Here is a 21,248-nt window from a genome sequence, read left to right on the forward strand (position 1 = left end):
AATATCTCTCCATACCTTCCGTTGTTACTTTTATTGGCAGAAAAAAGTCTAATATTTTAGAAGATTCTAGGCTTGGTGAGTGTGGGGCAGTAGGAGAGAATGAGATTGTGCTTGAGCTGCTTTGAAGAAAGATCACTTGCTGTATATTTTTGTTTTAAAAACTATTACCACGGTTTTCCATCACAAACGATTATTAAATATAGGGAAGTAAGCAGCAGGTTGCATGTGCAAGAGTAATTATGTGTATTGATTGGGGAAATTTAGAGTACTAGCACCATAAAAACAACTACCAGGCTGCAGAAATTATGTCTGGATACTACAAACCACATAGGAAAAAGACTCCTTGTAGGTATGCCTGTCCTTAATAAGTTACAGCTCCTTTGTGGTAACAGCTACTAAAATAAAAATACAAAAAATAAAATAAAATTTAATTCATGCATCAGTTGCACAAGCTTACAAAGTATTTGACCAGTATTTTTAACACCGTCGTATCATGACCATTCAACTCGATGTAAGTAAATTGACTTTGGGGTTAATGTTCAGACATTCTTTTACAAAAGCTGTCAAATAGCGTTTGTGACATAGCTCCATAGACAAAATCATGCTGACATCAATAGGATGCTGCTTTTGTAAATGGGACACCTGGTATCTGAGGTCTGACTTTGGCTGATTGTTAGTTATGCACTTACTTATGTTATCTTATCTGTTTGTTTAAACATAGTGCATATCTCCAAGTCTGGAACAGTTCCAAACAGAATCCAGTATACTGGATTCTGCATAGTAAAGCACAAACAAATGTGACATTAGAAACTCTGGATAGCATCCTTTGGGTTATACTAAATCACCCCAGCTATGTTTTTGGGGTCCCCTTACTCATCCCATACATGGGATGGGACACTGACACTCTGTGCTAAAGTCTTCTCTGATAACTTCACTGAATAAGCCAAAAGTAGATGGTTAAGGAGGGACGCGGTGGCTCAGTGGGTTAGGACGCTGAGCTTGTGGATCGGAAGGTCGGCAGTTTGGCGGGTCGAATCCCGAGTGCCGCGTAACAGAGTGAGCGCCTGTTACTCGTCCCAGCTTCTGCCAACCTAGCAGTTCGAAAGCATGTAAAAATGCAAGTAGAAAAATAGGGACCACTACGGTGGGAAGGTAACAGCGTTCCGTGCGCCTTTGGCGTCTAGTCATGCCGGCCACATGACCACGGAGACGTCCTCGGACAAGCGCTGGCTCTTCGGCTTTGAAACGGAGATGAGCACCGGCCCCTAGAGTCGGAAACGACTAGCACGCATGTGCGGGGGAACCTTTACCTTTACCTTTTACCTTTAGATGGTTAAGGAGATGGCTTCAGTGCTATCAATATCAAAACACAAGAAATCAATGAGGTGCATCTGTGAGATAACAATACAACAGTTGACATTAAATGCAGGACCTAGTCCCTTCACTAGAATCAATCCAATCACTTTAATAGTGGTGGGAGAAGCAGGTAAATGTTCTTCATTTCTAAGTAGTTCTGTATGCTGGGATTAAATCCAGAAATGTGTTTTGTTTTTTTTCCAGTGATGAGACTGGCTGCCTACTGAAGGTTTATTGTCTCCAACATTATCTGCCTTCTGGAAAAAGCTGGGCAGAGCTTTTTCTGAAGGTCTTTGTGTTGTGTGTGAGTATTTAATGGCATTTATATTTTTTATGTACTGTAACTGTGTTTATTTTTGTGAGCCACCAAGAGTCTCTGTTTCTGCAGTGGAATATAAATTTGATTAATAAATACATAAAATAAATACAGCAAGGTCTTCCAAAGAAATAAGCTATTTTGCGAAACCAACTGCAGCAGCTCCTGTTCTAGTGCATCAGGAAGCCATCCTCTACTCATGCAAGGATCTACAGCTACAACTGAGACATTTTACATCTGGATTTATAGAATCAATCCAGAAGCACTGCAGAACAGTCAATGCAGTATAAACCTGAAGCAGTTGTGGAATCTTATAGACAAAGCCAGAAACTTTAATTTCTCAAATGTTGTAGCCACTTGTAAAAGTACCATTATCTCTTTTCTATAAGCATTTTGTTCACCTAGGGAGGAGACAGGCAAAATAGAAAATATTCATCAGAAGGGGGTCATATTCTCTCTAACCATTATTGCACAAAAATAACTTGGATGGTGAGCACATTCGCCAACTATCACTGAAGTGGTAAGAGAACCTGTCTCCATTTCTATTATTCAACACAATAATGCCAAATTCCCAAGTATTCTTGAGCTTGGCAGTTTTTAAAAAGATTTCTGAGAAGATGAGTCCTTCATATAGTTATCCAATACTAAAGCAGAATTCAGAACACTAATAAAGGATTCTTTTCGTAGCAGCTATAGTTTCTTAGTAGAGTAGAGTAGAGTAGAGTAGAGTAGAGTAGAGTAGAGTAGAGTAGAGTAGAGTAGAGTAGGAAGGGACCTTGGAGATCTTTTAATCCAGCCTCCTGCTCAAACAGGAGAACCTATGCCATTTCAGACAAGTGACTGTCTAGTGAGTCTCTTCTTAAAAACCTCCAGTGATGGAGCACCCATGATTTCTGAAGGCAAGCTGTTCCACTGGTTAATTGTCCTCACTGTCAGGAAGTTTCTCCTTAATTCCAGGTTGCTTCTCTCTTTGTTTCTTGTCCTGCCCTCTGGTACTTTGGAAAACAGTTTGATGGCCTCTTCTTTGTGGCAGCCCCTCAAATACTGGAATACTGCTATCATGTCCCTTTGTTTCTTCTTTTCTTTAGACTAGCCAAACCCAAGTCCTGCAGCCGTTCTTCATATGTTTTAGTCTCCAGGCCTTTGACCATTTTAGTTGCTCTTCTCTGAACCTTTTCCAAAGTCTCAACATCTTTTCTGTAGTATGGTGACCAAAACTGGTTGCAGTATTCCAGGTGTGGTCTTACTAGGGTTTTATAAAGCAGTACTAATACTTCATATGATCTTGATTCTATGCCTCTGTTTATACAGCCCAGGATTGTATTACCATTTTCGGCTGCTGCTGCACACTGCTGGCTCATAGTCAAGAGATGGTCCACTAGGACTCCAAGGTCCCTTTCACAGTTACTGTTTTTGAGCCAGGTCTCGCCTGATCTGTACTTACACCTTTGATTTTTCCTGCCCAAATGTAAAACTTTGCTTTTCTCCACATTAAAATTCATTTTTAACTGTGTGCTCCAGCGTTTTCTCTTTCGGAGGCCCTCTGTGGAGCTGTGAGGCGCCGCGGCTTGGAGGGCTCTGAGCAGCTGATGCTCAGAGCCAATAGAGCCGCGGCCTAGAGTGGCCTCCGGAACGCGGAACGCTGAAAGCTGGAAAGTATGTGAAATGGTGGAAGAACTGGCTTTGGAGCGGTGGGCAGAGAGACGAGAGGGAGTATTATGGCTGCTTTTCGCTCTTGCTTTTCGCTGTTTGATGGCTACTGGGAGTCTGTTTCGCGCCTGTTTTTGGCGACCCTCGGCTGGGCATTGGATTTCTGGCGCTGCACGCTGTTGGTCAGATGGCACAGGTCGGCTCGTGGCGCTCGTGTTCTGTGGCCATTTGGACTTGAGCTACCTGTTTTGGATCCATCTGCTGTTTCAGCCTTTCTTCGCTTTCCTCGCTTTTGAGAAGATTTCTGCGATTGGAACGTTTGTCATCTCCAGGTTATGTCGGGCAATTGCTGCTCAAATTCCTCTCTTCCCCATACGAACCCACCAAACCCATCGGACTCAGAAGGTCTTGGAGCTGAGCCGCTGTGAGAGGGTGGCTCAGCTATACCATCAACTATACCACCCTATACCATCTCCTATCTCCCTAGAGGTGAGAGATCTAGGGAGGTATGCTTTATTTGGGTTGGTATCCTGTCCGCTTCTGGATAGGTTTGGGCCCTCTGTGAGAGGGAGATGCCCGATCTGTCTCGGAAGTCACCTGGCCAGATCAAGTGGCAGGGAGCTGGTGGACTGGACATTGTTGACCTTCTATTTTACATCTTTTGGAGTGACTATGGGACTGCCTGGCTGGATCTACCCGAAAAATGGTTTTATCTTATTCAAGCACGGACTTATTTGCGCTCAAGGGTGCCCCCCCTTCCTGGGCGCGACCCGCCTTTATTTCAACCTATCCTCTTGATGACGGGCCCAATTATTGGGACCCTGAGAGATGGTTGGGCAAAGACAGGAGCCTCCATCACAAATTTAATAAGAGGCCCCTGGTGCACTTCTTAGCTCAATTTTTTGTGGGGTTAGGGAGGGGGAAGGGTTCTCAAAAGGTTTGGTTGGAGACTGGGGGGGTTCCACCAACCGTTTCTCAGACCAGGCCTGGGATTGATCGCGCCGTGACGAGGCTTGGGTTGGATGCCTCCGGGGCCCCGGAGCGGGGTGTGGGTTTGTCTATTCCCACGGCGGTTGGGAATGGCAGCAGGCGTATGATCAGGGGGCCGTATCAATATCTGGGAGTGCGTCCCCGCTGTCTTCGAGCGGTGATGCGCTCCGACCCCCTGGTTTCAGCCTGTGGTTCCGGGAGCGAGGATGAGCAGCCACCTGAGCTCAGGCTCGTGTATCTTAATGCCAGGTCCGTAGCCAACAAGGCTCCTCTTATACGTGATTTGATTGAGGAGCATGCGGACCTGGCTTGCATCACGGAGACCTGGTTGGGACCAGGGCGGTGTCCCTCTGGTTGATCTTTGTCCATCGGGTTTCCAGGTGCTGCACCAGCCTCGAGCTCAGGGTAGGGGTGGAGGAGTGGCGGTAGTCGTGAGGGAGACCTTATGTCCACGGGAGGCCACCGTTGTCCAAATAGTCGGGTGTGAGTCCCTCCTCCTGAGATGTGGCCCTAGAGCTCAGTTGGGCTTGCTGCTGGTGTACCTTTCGCCTAGTCGCGCAGCAGCAGCCCTGCCTGAGCTTCTCGACATCCTCTCAGGGTTGGTGATTGAGTTCCCCAAACTTATGGTTTTGGGTGACTTCAATCTACCATCCCTGGGGGGATCATCTGAGTTAGCTCAGGAGTTCATGGCTTCCATGATGGCCATGGACCTGACGCAAGTTATTCAGGGTCCAACTCATGGGGGGGGTCACACGCTCGATTTGGTTTTCCTATCTGGACGGTGGTTACATGATCTAGGTGGGGGTTCTCCAATTGTTATACCCCTGTCATGGACCGATCATTACCTCCTGCGGTTTTGCCAGTCCCCATCGTGGGGTGGTTGAACCAACGAGATGGTTCCGCCCTAGGCGCTTAATGGAACCTGAGCGGTTCCAGGAGGCGCTTGGGTCCCCACCTACCTCCTTTGCTCACAGCTCGGCCGACGCCCTAGTGGAAGCCTGGGAAAAGGCGGCCATGGAGGCACTCGACCGAGTTGTACCCATGCGGCCCTTGACCCGGTGCAGATCCCAATGGGCACCATGGTTTTCCATGGAGCTCCGGGAGATGAAGCGTCGGAGACGGGGCCTAGAGAGCTGTTGGAGATCCAGCCGATCTGAGTCCGACCGGTTGCGACTAAGGTCTTTCACGAGATCTTATCTCGCGGCGATGAGGACGGCAAGGTCTAATCACTTTGCTGCCCTCATCGCGTCCGCAGATAATCGCCCGGCCGCCCTGTTTAGGGTAACTCGCTCCCTCCTTAATCAGGAGGTGAGGGAGGAGCCCTTGCAGAGTCGTGCCGAGGAGTTTAGTCAACATCTGTCGGACAAAATCGCTCGGATTCGGACCGGTTTGGACTCCGACTGGACAGAGTCTGACGATGAGGACGAGGGCAGTCTTGTCGATATTATCTGGGAGGAGTTTGATCCTGTGACTCCTGAAGATGTGGACAGGATCATGGGGAAGCTGAGCTCCACCACGTGCCCCTCCTGGCTGGTTTATGCAGCCCGGGATGGGACACGAGGCTGGCTCCAGGCAGTGATAACTGCTTCTCTGAGGGAGGGTAGTTTTCCCGCCGCCTTGAAGGAGGCGGTGGTGAGACCCCTCCTCAAGAAGCCTGCCCTGGACCCAGCTGTATTAAATAACTTTCGTCCGGTCTCCAACCTTCGCTTTCTTGCGAAGGTTGTTGAGAGCGTTGTGGCGCATCAGCTCCCTCTGTTCTTGGAGGAAGCTGATTATGTAGACCCGTACCAATCGGGTTTCAGGCCCGGGTACAGCACGGAGATGGCATTGGTCGCGCTGGTGAATGATGTCTGGCGGGCTCGGGACAGGGGTTGTTCCTCTGACCTAGTCCTATTAGACCTCTCAGCGGCTTTCGATACCATCGATACCATCGACCATGGTATCCTGCTGCGGCGCCTCAGGGGGTTGGGAGTGGGAGGCACAGTTCTTCAGTGGTTCTCCTCCTACCTTCTGGGGCGTTCGCAGTCGGTGTTGGCAGGAGGGCAGAGGTCAACCTTGAGGCCCCTTGTTTGTGGAGTTCCTCTGGGTTGGGGTGAATTGTTTCGGCAGCAATTCAGGCAGCTGGACAAAAGCTTTTTTGCTGCCTACTAACCTGGTCGGCGTTCCGCTGGGCTGCTGGCCTGCTACTAGCCGGGCTGGTTACTCGCAGCGTTTCTCCGCTGCGTCGGCGGCCTCCGAGCTTCTTTCAGCGGCATTTGGCGTTTTCGGCAGCCGGCGGCAGTGTTTTTGGATGGCTCCCGACTGTTGCTGGCTTCGACGGAGGCATTTGCGAGTTGCTTTGGGCCGTTCCTTGGACCGGCCTGGCTCTGCTCTTGACTTTGTCGGCGACGGCGCTTTGGCCCATTTCAATGGCGACAGTGACGCCGCCGGCGGCGGCATTGCTCCCGGGCCATTCTGGGCCACTTTTTCATCGACTGTTGCGGTCTGGCCGGCTTTGCTTGGGCCGTTTGTCCCGCGGCCGCCTGGGCCTTTTTGGCCCGTTTTCCATCCGCGGCGGTGATGGCCTCTTCTAGATCGCTTGTGGCTTGGCGGCGTCCTGGTGGTAACGGTAATGGCGGCGGTGGCGTCTGTAGCGGCGCTCTGGCAATGGCAGCGGCCCCGATGGCTCGGCGGGGGTGCTGGACGACCTGCCTTCTCCTCTGTCTGTTCCGCATGCTCCAGATGGCCTGGCTTCCCCATCGTTCCTGGTGGCCCCGAAAGCTCCTGGGTTAGCCGGTTAACCCCAGTGGAGCCCAGTGGAGCCCAGTGGATCCTGGTTAGTCCGGAGGATCCTGGAAGATCTATGCTCTCCATCGCACCGGGGGGCAGTCCAACAACCTCTGTTCAGGCCAGTGCCAAGGTAGATCGTGGGGGGGAGGAGCGGGGGTCGGTTGCCTCCGGGGCTCCAGGGCTGGTCGAGGGAATATCTATTCCCACGACGTTAGGGAATGGCAGCAGGTGCAGGAGCAGAGGGCCGTATCGTCCTCAGGGAAGGCCTCTCTGCTGCTTAAAAGCGGTGGGGCACTCTGACCCTCTGGCTCCGCCCCGAGGCTCTGGGAGTGGGGATGTGCAGCCTCCTGAGCTCCGGCTGGTGTACTTGAATGCCAGGTCTGTCGCTAATAAAGCTCCTCTCGTCCGTGACTTGGTCGAGGGTGAGCTGGCGGACCTGGCTTGCATCACGGAGACTTGGTTGGGCCCAGAGGGAGGGATTCCTCTGGTTGACCTTTGCCCACCAGGTTTCCGGGTACTACACCGGCCTCGGGCTCAGGGTAGGGGTGGGGTGTGGCTGTTGTCATGAGGGAGACCTTGTGTCCGCGGGAGGCCACCGTTACCCAGATAGTCGGGTGTGAGTCTCTCTTTTTGAGATGCGGCCCTGGTGCGCAGTTGGGCTTGCTGCTGGTGTACCTTTCGCCTAGTCACATAGCAGCAGCCCTGCCTGAGCTTCTCGATGTCCTCTCTGGGTTGGTGATTGAGTTCCCGAAACTTATAGTTTTGGGGGACTTCAATCTACCATTGCTGGGAGGATCATCTGAGTTGGCTCGGGAGTTCATGGCTTCCATGACGGCCATGGACCTGACGCAAGTAATTTCGGGACCGACTCATGAGGGAGGCCACACCCTTGACTTAGTTTTCTTATCTGGACGGTGGTTAGATGATCTTGGTGGGGGCTCCCCAATTGTTATACCCCTGTCATGGACCGATCATCATCTCCTGCGGCTGGTCTTCCATTTTGCCACCCCCCGCCGTGGGTGTGTGGAACCAATTAAATGGTACCGCCCCGGACGCTTAATGGATCCCCAGAGGTTCCAGGCGGCGCTGGGGTCCCCACCTGCCTCCCTTGCTCACAGCTCGGCAGACGCCTTAGTGGAAGCCTGGGAAAGGGCAGCCACTGAGGCTCTTGACCGAGTTGTACCCCTGCGGCCCCTGACCCGGTGCAGATCCCGTCGAGCTCCATGGTTCTCCGTGGAGCTCCGGGAGATGAAGCGTCGGAGACGGGGCCTAGAGAGCGGTTGGAGATCCAGCCGATCCGAATCCGACCGATTGCGATTAAGAACCTATACTAGGTCTTATCTCGCTGCAATAAGGGAGGCGAGGTCTAACCACTTCGCCACCCTTATCGCGTCCGCAGATAATCGCCCGGCCGCCCTGTTTAGGGTGACTCGCTCCCTCCTGAATCAGGAGGTGAGGGAGGAACCCTTGCAGGGTCGTGCCAAGGAGTTTAACCAGCATCTGTCGGACAAAATCGCTTGGATTCGGACCGGTCTGGACTCTGACTGGGCAGAGTCTGTCGAGCAGGACGCGGGCGGTCTTGTTGATATCACCTGGGAGGAGTTTGATTCTGTGACTCCGGAGGAAGTGGACAGGATCATGGGGAGGCTGAGCACCACCACATGTTTATTGGACCCGTGCCCTTCCTGGCTGGTCTATGCAGCCCGGGAGAGGACACGCAGCTGGTTCCAGGCAGTTATATCGGCTTCTTTGAGTGAGGGTAGCTTCCCCGCCGTCTTGAAAGAGGCGGTGGTGAGGCCTCTCCTCAAGAAGCCTGCCTTGGACCCAGCTGTATTGAACAACTTTCGTCCTGTCTCCAACCTTCGCTTTCTTGCGAAGGTTGTTGAGAGTGTGGTGGCATATCAGCTCCCTCTGGTCCTGGATGAAGCGGATTATCTAGACCCGTACCAATCGGTTTTCAGGCCCGGGCACAGCACGGAGACGGCATTGGTCGCGCTGGTGAATGATCTCTGGAGGGCTCGGGACAGGGGGTATTCCTCTGTTCTAGTCCTATTAGACCTCTCAGCGGCTTTTGATACCATCGACCATGGTATCTTGCTGCGGCGTCTCAGGGGATTGGGAGTGGGAGGCACAGTCTTACAGTGGTTCTCCTCCTATCTCCAGGGACGTTCGCAGTCGGTGTTGACAGGAGGGCAGAGGTCGACCGTGAGGTCTCTCGTTTGTGGAGTTCCTCAGGGGTCGGTCCTCTCTCCTCTCCTGTTCAACATCTATATGAAACCGCTGGGTGAGATCATTCGTGGTTTTGGAGTTGGGTATCATCAGTATGCTGATGATACCCAGCTTTTCCTTTTGACCCCAAACCACCCCAGTGATGCCCTCAACGTGATGTCCCGTTGCCTGGAGGCAGTTCGGGTCTGGATGGGGAGGAACAGACTTCAACTCAACCCCGACAAGACTGAGTGGCTTTGCATACCCTCATCCCGGGTTTATTCGGACATTCCACCTCTCGCTATGGGGGGTGAACTATTACCCCCCGTAGATAGGGCTCGCAACTTGGGAGTCCTCCTAGATTCACGGCTCACCCTGGAAGACCACATAGGAGCTGTGACTAGGGGGGCTTTCGCCCAGGTTCGCCTGGTGCGCCAGTTGCGGCCCTATCTAAGCCGGGATGATCTATGCACGGTCACTCATGCGCTCGTGACCTCTCGACTAGACTACTGCAACGCTCTCTACATGGGGCTGCCCTTGAGGACCACCCGGAAGCTCCAACTGGTACAGAATGCAGCCGCGAGAGTTGTGTTGGGAGTCTCCCGATACTCCCACGTTACACCTTTGCTCCGTGAGCTGCATTGGTTGCCAGTTGCCTTCCGGGTGAGATTCAAGGTACTAGTAATGGTGTTCAAAGCCCTACATGGCAGGGGTCCGGAGTACCTGAGGGAACACCTGCTGCCGGCATCGACTTCCCTCCGCCCTGTGCGTTCCCACAGAGAGGGCCTCCTCAGGGTGCCACCGGTCAGAGAATGTCGACTGGTGGCCCCCAGGGGGAGATCCTTCTCTGTGGGCACCCCGGAGCTATGGAATCAGCTACCGGTTGAGCTCCGGATGGCGCCCGACCTTCGCTCCTTTCGCCGCGAGCTAAAAACATACTTTTTTGAACAAGCTGGCCTGGCCTGATGAGGGGATTGGGGGGGGTTTGTTATTGTTATTTTATTGGGTTTTAAAGATGTGTTTTAGTATATGGGCATTTATTTAATCTTGTTTTAACTTTTGTAATTCTGTATTTTTATTCTTGCCCTGTTCACCGCCCTGAGTCCTTCGGGAGAAGGGCGGTATAAAAATTTAATTTAATAAATTAATAATAAATAAATTTTATTAGATAGAGCCCATTGTTCAAGTTTGTCAAGATCTTTTTGGATCCTGAGCTTGTCTTCTGGGGTATTGGCTATTCCTGCCAGTTTAGTGTCATCTGCAGATTTGATGAGTTCCCCTCCTATTCCCTCATCTAAGCCATTTATGAACATGTTAAAGAGTAATACTGTTCCTCTTCCTTATCTTATGAGCATATGAGCCTGAGATACATGCTGAACATGAGAATATAAATCAGGAATAACAAAAAATTCCATTTAGTTTAGACTGAATTATATTAAACTGAAGGCAGTGAAATTAAATCCTTAAAACATTAAAGACACATTTCAATTAAGAAAATGACATTTCTTTGAAATGTCAGTCAAAACATGCTACATTTTAATGTTAATAGAATTACATTGAAAAGAAATGGGATTTAAATTAAAATTAAATCAATGAAATTGACTTTAGTATTAATTGCTACCCACAATACTGGAATTTGGTAAACAAAGTGAAATTAATACTCTCGGTTTTAAAATATTTCAAAGTCTAAACATAGAGGACAAGTGCATAACCACACTTAATTTTCCTTAGTAAAATAACTTTTTTAAAAAATGGTTAATATTGCCACGTTTTTCATTAATTGCACAGGATGCTCATACTTGTCCTGTCTTCAAAAGCATATATCACTGTCCTATCAAAAGAAAGGAGAGCTGTTCATGAAAGGCCCCCACAAGGCAACAGCACCAATCAATAACCTGCTTCCAACAACATGGAAAGTCCTATCAAAGCATATGGGCCAGTATCTGAGCAGTCCTCCAAGTCCTGCTTCTACTTTAAGGTTCTGGAGAATAGGTGGTAAGACCGATGGTACTATAAATACAACTACGGTAACTTAATAAAAAGGCAGAATGGGAAGACGGAATAAAATTAAGTGTACATTTTTCTCCAGCTGAGTTATTTAACCTAAAAAAGAAATCAGAAAAATAAAGAGGGAGTCAACTTTTCAGGAAGTTTATGTTTAAAAGTTAATTTAAATTAATTATCTCTATTAATAATAAGATTTCAAAGTGTAAGTAGGCTCACACCGCATGATAGGCCTGTCGTGGTTAATGAATCAGGACGAGTTACCTTGAGGTAAGATGGGCGACCTATAAATTAAATTAATTAAACAAACAAACAAACATCTTCACATGTCATCTGACCAGCCGACGAGACAGGGTTCGTGTTTCATTTGAACCATAACGCAATGTGTTTGATTTTGACTTAATATGGTATATGTACACAGTGTTGTGATTCAGGGTCAGCCTGTGGGTTCGGCAGTTGGGTTGGATGACTCAGATGAGGGGGAGGAGGGGGGTGTTGAAGAACTTGCTGATGATGGCTTTGAGGCTCCGCAGAGCCCCCAGCCAGGCCCCTCCCACCTGGTGGAGACCCAGCTGTGTGAGCCTGACAGCGTGGATGAAGATGACCCACAGCTGGCCCTGTTCAAGGACGCCCGACGCAGGAGGCAGTCAAGTAGGAGTAAACAGAGGAAGGCAATGGGGCTTCTCGGAAGGAGGGAGAGAGAAGCCACGCCCTGAACTCTTTATAAAGGACTTGTGTGGGGAGGGCTGGTTTGCTGAAAGCAACCGCTCAGATAGTGTTTCAAAGCTCCGGTATCTTGGTTCGTGTTTTGTTTGTTTTTGTAATAAATTTGGCAGACGTATTCCAGCCTCTTGCCGTCTGTAAAGGGGTTGCCTTTTCTGCAAGGCCGGTAGCAGGCTAGTACAGAACACACAGCTATTATGGTTTGTAAAGCATGAAACATACTTTACATGAAACATACTGAAAACATGAGAGCTGTCATGCTATATCGGGCCTAGGCCATCTAGCCAGTCTTCCATCCAGCGGTGTGGGAGCCAGACAGCACCAGCCTGCAAGATCTGATTGTTACACTTTCTGGAATTTTGCAAGCCAGTTGAGAAAATGCCTAACCCATTGATCAGCTCTCCTGAAGCTGGTGCTACAGTAGCCATGGAGCCAGCAGAACCGGTTCTTAAAGATTAACCCACAAGCTACTTGCTTCCTTCTCAGGTGACCCAACAGGTGCATCTAGGAAGTTTACAAACAAACAAATCAAAGCAGCCATTTTCTCTTGTGCCTATACATAGGTGGATGGCCCAAGTTTGGAGGCAGCACCCAGCCATCAAGGTAGTAGTAATTGATAACACCTGTTCTCTAGGAAATTTTCTAGTCTTGTTTGAAGCCATGTTGAAACTTCTATGAACACTGAGCCAGGGGTGTGTGTGTGTGTGTGTGTGTGTGTGTGTGTGTGTGTGTTCAATTAGATTCACTGTTTCTGAGCATTTGGGAAAATATTATTCTAAAACATGAGAACGTAATAGTTAGCTAAAGCAATAGCAGTTCCAAGAAAGAATCAGTGATAACTAGTCATCTTCCCATATGAGAAAATTATGCAATTACTTAGCTCATTCGTGAAATTTGATTGGGTAGTAGGGTAGTCAGATGAGTTAGAGATACTAACCCTTTCTTAGACATGTCTCATGCTTCCAATTTCTGCTTCTTCCCATTTTTTTTAAACGAGAAAAGAAAATAGCTCAGGCAGGAGAAAGAGAAGAGCTACAAGACATCTTTTGACCAGTAGAATTAGCACCACTCCATTCAGAAACACCTTAGATATAAAATTTTCTTCAGGATAGAATGCTAATTTGTCAATGGTCCCTTCCCACCTGAAGTTTACAGAGAAACATACAGTAGTGTCCTCCAGCGCTTTTCCCTCACGATCACACAACATTGGCCTTAGTTCATCCCTAGCACATGATTTACAGAGTCTTATGCTATTTAAGATGTAAAACTAAAAATAGGTCTTTTCTCCAACCCTGTTCCACCACAGTGGTAAAGTGTACAACAATAATAACACTTTGTCTTGGAGGTGAGGTCAAGTGAAAGAATGAGTGGAGGTTTATTTGAGGAGTGCTAGAAAATATAGGCTGCTCTTCTCTGCTCACTAGCTAATCTCCCCGGCTGCTATTTCTGTTACAGCTCTCCGAGTTCTTCTTGTAACTGTCACCTCCTTGCCAGGATGTTCTGTAATTACCTCTAGAACACCAAATATTTATTTTTCCATAACCAAAACCAAGGGTTCCCATCAACTTTCTCTCTTAGTTTTTTTCTTGCTGTAAAGAAAGAAAGAAAAAGATGCTATCTCCACTGAAGTTTACAATTGCCTTTGTTCTTATATCCATTCCATAAAGGAAACGTTTCTCATATATTTTCTGTAGATAGCCATATATATGCCTATGATAAGGGACAGCAAAGTCAGACTGTGAGTCCCATCATAAAACAGACATAAACAAATTCATTACATGTAACTTCTATGCAATTTTCCCTACAGATCTATAATTTTGTATCACTACCAGAGTGGTAGGCAACATAGGTCAGAAAACGCTCATATTAAATCAGCTTTGTGGTTAAGTTAACATGTTTATACAAAGCAAAGTATATAGAATTTGAAATCTTTTCTGGTTCTGGCATAGAATTTCATTTTCACAAGGCAATGCTCGTTTAAACTTTAGGCCCTGAAACTGTATGAAAGGAATTGAAGTTGTCTCAGGTAGACATTCTGATGCAATGTTTTTGCTCCATTGTATCCAATATAAGTGGATAAAGGGCATAAAAATTTTGTTCCACTTTTTATCCAATATAAGTGGATAAAATGGGTGTAAGGTGATTTCTCACGGTCTCATAAGATCTTCAGAACAGGACAAATAACACTGAGGTTGCCCTGAGAATGCGTGTTCGCTCTGGAAAACAGCAAAGCCCTTATAGCTTGAAATAAAATGCTGGAAGAGAAAGAAAATTTCAGGTTTAAATAGGATTTATTTATTATACTTATTTACTATGCTTCTGTCTTCTCTCCAAGGAGAGAGGTGGATATGCAAAGGTCTTTCCTGTCCACTGTAACCTCATAACAATCCTGCGAGGTAGGCTAAGTCAAAAATAGTCACCGCGGTCAGCTTCATGCTTGAGAGCAGTGGTGGGATTCAGCCGGTTCGCACCACTTTGGCAGGACCGGTAGCTAATTTTTTGTTGCCCAGGCCCAGAATGGACTTCCAGAAGCGGCATCCACACAGAGAACCGGTTGTTCACATATTTGAATCCCACCACTGCTTGAAGGGCATTGTGGGGCAGGGCTTCCCACAAACTGGTACCACATATAAAACCAACACGGTTCTCTTTCACAGGAAAAACTTCCAAATCAGTAGCAAAGTGTGGTAAAATCCAGTAAGAATCCTCTGGCATCTTGTTAGCTTTTTCAGATGCTACACATCTCTCATATTGAAATATTCACAAATGAGTACACAGTCAAAAAAGTTCATATACCTCTTTGAATAAATTTTAATCTGATCATCTTTTTTCCTAATCAATGTTAAAGTCAAAAGGTTTTGGTAAAAAAAAAAGGAATATGAAAGGCAACTTTGGTTCAGCAATTTATTGAATTAAAATGTGAATGCATTATTGGACTGTCCACAAGAGGGCATGGATTGCTTTTAAAAGGCTCAAATAATACAGTTTCTAGTTATAACAAAAAAAATTCTATCACAGCAAAAATGGCAAATTAACAGATGTCTGAAGACTAACTGATAGATGATGGCACAGTTTCTCATGAACTAAGCTCAGTATATCAGACTCATGAAATCTTATCCTTGATTGGCAAATAAATAAAGATAGGAAGATGTTTGTGTGTGTGTGAGAGAGAGAGAGAGAAAGAGAGAGAGACACACAGAGAAAGCAGAGGGGTGAATCAAAAAAGTGAAGATTGCAGATTTGATCATGTGAGCCTTGCTCCTTCTTTACATTCTTAGTATGCATAATACCCATAAAAAAGATATGTGGTTTCATTCCCAGCTTCCAGCTTCACTTTGTCAAGATTGGGGAGGGATTCTTCTTAACCAACGTAGTAGATAATAGAGAGTCACCACTGCCTGCCTCATTGATGCAATCATCCTATGGCTGGGTTTGCCTATGTTCTCAAAATTTTAGATAGACCATCAGTTTGTAAATGAATAATACACTAAGGACTAAGTCATAAATAATATGTTGTGGTTGTTGGATGATATTGATGGATAGCTGTGGGTTCAATCTCTCTCAAAACTTGATGAGGCTTTATTTCTTCTTTGCCTGGGCAAACTGGCTGCTGGTTTGGGAAGGCAATATAGGAATGTTGTTGTTAGTTGCGAAGTCCTGTCTGACCCATCACGAACCCATGGACAACGTTCCTCCAGGCCTTCCTGTCCTCTACCATCTTCTGGAGTCCATTTAGGCTCACGCCTACTGCTTCAGTGACTCCATCCAGCCACCTCATTCTCTGTTGTCCCCTTCTTCTCTTGCCCTCAATCTTTTCCAGCATTAGGCTCTTCTCCAGTGAGTCCTTCCTTCTCATTAGGTGGCCAAAGTATTTGAGTTTCAATCTTTAGGTTACCAAAGTATTATAGGAATACAATACTGTAAAGAAGGAACAAGGTCTAACAGCTGTCAAGCTTTGTGTGGGCAGCCTTGTGCCACTTTTGTTGCAATCCTTCTTAAAATAAGGTGCCCAGAACTTGAGATGAGCTCAATTATTTGTTTCTAATGAGAGGACTGCTGGGCAAACATTTGAATGGGCTCACGCTGATGTGCCAATGCCTCTGTGACCTTTGGAAAAAACATCTTCTTAGATGTCTACTGCTGTCCACAACGTCAGCCTCTAATAAAGCAACACATATGAGAAATCCAATTACTTTTTAAGTTGTAAATGTCCCTTAGACCCTACCCTGAAAAGGAAGTGCCCGGCCAACCAATGGGGCGTACATGAAAAAAGAAAGGTTAGAAGCGTATTGTAATTCTGCTGGATCTCCATTTGTATTTCCACAAATGGCAATTTCCCCCCCAATTCCTCCAACCAAGGTGCAGAGGTGAATGTGAGCGCCAGGTGGGCTGTCATCAGACTTCTGTACGTAGCACTCAATCCAGAAAGGATGGGAAGTGATTTCTGTTCTGGTCCTCTTGCCCCAATAATTCCAGCTCTGCCCAGGAAAGACCATTTTGTGACTTTGGAGGATTGCCATTGGCTGTTGAACAAGGGCATCTTTTCTCATTAGTTTTTTTTTGGGGGGTGACTAGATTTTATTGCCAAAAGCTTGGCTCGAGCAACATATGAGTGATCCAGAGGCTAGCCTAAAAATCTGGGTAGCATTTGCAAAGAGACGCCAGGGCCCCTCTAGCATTAGTTTACCTCCAGGCCTATCTTCTGATGCTGGCAGCATTTCTGCTGCTTCTCCCAGTCAGCTAAATCAGATAGAAATGTGATATATGTCTCCTGCTCCAGGCTGATGCTGCACTGGGCCTTCTGAAGAAGGGCTCTTCGTGTGACATTGGAGAAAACTAGTCAGAACTCATTCTTGACCTTTGTAATCCACTTTGCCCCAACAACACTGGAGCGAGTTTTGACACTGCTCCAGTTTGCATGCACACACACACTCAAAAAATTGTGATTCCCCTCAAAGTTGCTTGCTATCTCCTATGGCCATGTGCCAGTTTATGAAACCTTACATTAAGTCATCATACAGTATGCCTGGCTTTGGTTTAACTCTGTCTTTGTAATTTGCAAACCATTCTTTAGTATAACTTGCACAAACTCAGCCTGGTGCCTTATTCAATACTTTATTGTTAAAGCATTCCTTGCTTTGCACAATATGCAAGCAAATTAGTTCTTACAATTATAATAAAGAACAAACCCATAGTATTCTTAGATAGTTACACTAGAATACTTAAGTTGTGACCATGGCTGGGCTTATACATTGCACTAAGCCATGATTTGTAGCTGGTTTGACTTGTTGGGCAAGCCTATCACATTAAACTATAAAATATAACTTATTAACTAGAATGTTGAGATCATAAATGATAATCAGCCCAAACCAAATTAAAAACATTTTCACATAGTGCTGTGTGTAAATAGTCACTTCACAGCGCAAACTGCAAAGTTTCTAGATTATACGGTGTGTTCACACAGCACATTAGTTTAAAAATAAAGTTGACTTGTTTCCATGCTGTGCAAATTCAGGTAATTGGGAAACTTCAGCGACAAACTGATGTGGCGTCTGAAAGTCAGACTTATTTTAACTCATTTTAATTACACTCTACTTGAGATTTAGATTGCCTTTCTCCCACGTGAGAACAGTTGCTTTAAAATATAAGAGAATATGGTACAATGCACATTTTATTAAAATATTGCCTTCATTTCCAATCTACATTTTGCATATTCCATGATTACACTTATCCTGTACTTCTTTTTGGAATGACTTTAAAGTCAAAGCAAAGTCATGCATCATTGGCCCCAAGAAAAACAGCCTGCTTTAGCATCTAGCACATTTAACACAGGTGGGAAAAGATGATCCCTTGTTCAGGGCATCAGAGGACATTTAATTACAGGAAGAGAACCAGAATGGGACACCCTTGTTGGCTATTAAATCCCAGGACCTGTGTCTCCTTTCATACTCAAAATATATTAGGGATCAACAGTCATATAAACACCAAATATTGTAGTGTATAGCAGCTCTGGTTCCATTTTTAATAAATCCATACTCCTGAATTAAATTAACCTACTTCCAAAAGGATTTCACAGATTCAAACTGCAGTTGTATGTTTTCTCAAAAAATGGGGGGGGATTAGAGGACCCCTCTTTTAATGTTTTCCCATCACAACACTCAAAACACCTAGAACTAGGTAATGCTTGTGTCATCAAGTTATTATATTAGAACAGGGCTTTTCAACCAGTGGTACGGGTACCACCTGTGGTACATTGGCACCTGGCAGGTGGTACACAACTATCCTAGAAAAGCGGTAGCAAGGGAGGGGAATGAGCTGAACCAGTAGCAGCACCGCACAAGCCTGGGTGAGAGATGGCTAGAGCTGCAGGGCTGTCAGAGTTCAGCGGAAGCACCAGGATCAGTGCTTCTTCGGGGCTGTCAGGGCTCAGCGGAAGCACCAGGATTAGTGCCAGGTTCCACCTGGACTTCGGCGCTGATCCGGGTGCTTCTGCTGAGTCCAGAAGAAGCGCCGATCAGCTGGAATGTTGCAGCATCTCTAGGGTCTTGTGATTTACATTCAGATGCTTGGCAACTGATTCATATTTATGATGGTCACAGTGTCCCAGGGTCATGTGAAGTGACCAAAACCTGCTGCAACCACCCAGCAGACAGGGGGAATAAAAATCAAACACACCCCCACCCTACCCCCTGCTGCCAATCCTCAACAGAAATGCTCACAACAATGAAAACCTCGGACAGGAGAAGAGTGCTGCCGGGCAGGCAGGCAGGTGTCTTGCTCGGCTGTGGCTTGGGGGTCACTTTGTTCAGTGCCATTGTAACTTCGAACAGTCGCTAAGTGAACTGTTGTAAGCTGAGGACTACCTGTACTTCATCACTTTTTTCTTTTTTGGTCATCAAGTTTTTGACACCTTGCTAGGCGACTGGTGGTACTTGGATGTTGCCATATCCTAAAAGTGGTACAATGGGTGAAAAGGTTGAAAAGCCCAGTATTAGAAGAGATGATCTTATGTAAGATGTAGAAAAATCATAACTTGTGGCAGATGTTCCCAGTCTAAAGGACCTTCCAGTTGCACCAACTCTGCTGCAATGAACCTCAGCCATTCCCGTAGGCTGTCAAATTGAGGATGGCTGATCTGGGTTCTGATCCTTCTAGAGGTGAGGGTTATAAAATGGAGTCAGATAAGCAGGGCGAAGGAAGGAAGGGAAGGCCCCCCCTGCTGCTGCTGCAGCCACCAAGGGAAGGGAAGCTGCTGCCGGAAAGAGAAGATTGGCTGAGGTATAAGATGGGAAAGTCTGGTAGGCCAAGGAGCTAGGCCCTGATGGGCTAGGACTGCTACTTCCTGCTGGTTGGGTCACAGCATTGTTGTTTCCTGGTTGCACCAGGCCATCAATTCCGGGGTTTTGTTTCTTCCACTTTGTCCTTCGGTTCTGAAACCAGATTTTGACCTGTGTCTCCGTCAGGCTGAGTGACAGAGCTAGGTTGAGGCGCTCACACACTGACAGGTATCGTGTAGCCCTGAACTTGTTCTCCAGAGCCACAAGCTGCTCGTATGTAAAGGCTGTCCTGGCTCGCCGAGGCTTGGCACAGTTGGGCTCCACTCGGCGCCGTTTGGACAATCTTGGTGATCCGGGTTCATCTAGATCGGAAGAGGAGGAGGAGGAGGAGGAGGAGGAGGAGGAAGGGAATTCGAGGGAGGGGAACGAAGCAGGTGTCCCCATTATGGTGAGGTGGTTCTTCTGCTGGTCTGGCTCCTCTTGTTCCGATGCCTCCAGAGTGGCTGAATCACTTTCTCCTCTTACTCCATCACTGTTTACATCTACAAAACAGAAAACAGCATTGGTGACAATGACATCAGGAGACTGGCTACCAAACACACCGAGTTCTTGATTGCTCCCAACCGGCCTAACTGTTGCTTTCTGTCTGAAAGCCGAAATGGCAGTCCATGTGTATGTGCAATTCAACATATGCTTCAGATAGGGAGTCTATCCTTTCTTTATTACATTTTCTGAAAGAATATGTGGAACAGGTGGTATACAGATAAGAGAATCAGACACAGTGCAGAAAGATGGATAGACCAGTAGCAAATATGAAATAACATTAAATGAATATATATTTATAATATATTTTTAGAAGGTGATTAGAGTCCTTTCCTAGGATTCGGAAATTTTGAAACATATGCCAGAAGAAGGACATTAACCTGAAGGGTCAATATTAATTATGCTCGTCAAAATTAAATCTTCTGAGCAAATTCGAGATCTGGCCAGTTCCCATACTTAAAAAAAGGAATGAGCAGAGAAATTGCAGTAATGCACCTCCCAGCTTTGTTTGATCTCCCCCCCCCTCTGTCTCTCTCTCTCTCTCTCTCCCTCTCCCTCTCACACACATACACACACATCCTGTGCTAATGAGACCAAAATTTTAAAGTAAAATACACACAATTCATTTCATCCCAATACCTTTCTATTTACATTATGGGAAGGCTGGCTTTAATCCCTATATTGCTGATTTCAATCAAGTTGCATCAACCTAATCTATTAATTGTATGACATGTAAGTCAGAGAAGGAGTTATCTGAATCTAAATGAAGGAATGCTATCTTTTAAAGCCAATTTACCATCCCATCAAACTTTCTGAAATTCGAGGTGGTCTTTTCCAATCCGAGAAAAGTAAGGAAGCTAAAACTAATTTGAGGAAATTGGGAGCAGATACAATTTTTTAAACCATTGTTAGGTACGGATTGTTTAAAATGTTTTAAAAACTGAGCAAAGAGGTTGGATTGTCGGGGGGGGGGGAGCGTTTTCCTCCTTGCAAGAAGAAGTGAATCTGGCTCTTAGGGGCCCCCCTCCCTCCCTCCCTCCCTCTTTTCCATCTCCTTTTTGCTTCCCCGACCTAATAGAGGGAAGTTCAGATTTTTGAAGGGGCGGATCGATACATGTCATCTATTAAAGTTAAGTTTCAATCGAACAATATGAGGATCAGAGCGGGTCGGGAAAGAGATTTGAAGTTGGTACCTGCAAGCTGCGGAAAGGAGATAGGCGGGAGTCGGTAATAGGATATCGATCAAGGGGGGGGGAGCGAAGGCATCCTCTCGTGGGGGAGACCACAGGAACAATTATCTGGCTTGTCCTTTGCCGAGCTCGTCCCGATGCCAATCAGCCTCCGAGAGCAGCCTTTGCCTAGCAGCACCACGGGACGGGACGGGGACGCTGAGAGGCTCAGCCGGAGGCAGC

General features: G+C 46.7%; 1 protein-coding gene across 1 annotated transcript; it reads right to left on the reverse strand.

The window, feature by feature from the left end:
• Positions 1 to 19,167: 19,167 nt before the first annotated feature.
• NKX1-2 (NK1 homeobox 2) lies at positions 19,168 to 19,983 on the reverse strand (the record flags this gene model as incomplete). Its single annotated transcript, XM_081329942.1, has 1 exon — positions 19,168 to 19,983. The coding sequence occupies one exon, from the start codon at positions 19,981 to 19,983 to the stop codon at positions 19,168 to 19,170; it is 816 nt and encodes a 271-aa protein (XP_081186068.1).
• Between the last annotated feature and the right edge of the window lie 1,265 nt (positions 19,984 to 21,248).

Source organism: Vipera berus (genome assembly GCF_964194415.1).
Source record: "Vipera berus genome assembly, chromosome: 5".
Classification (NCBI taxonomy): domain Eukaryota; kingdom Metazoa; phylum Chordata; class Lepidosauria; order Squamata; family Viperidae; genus Vipera; species Vipera berus.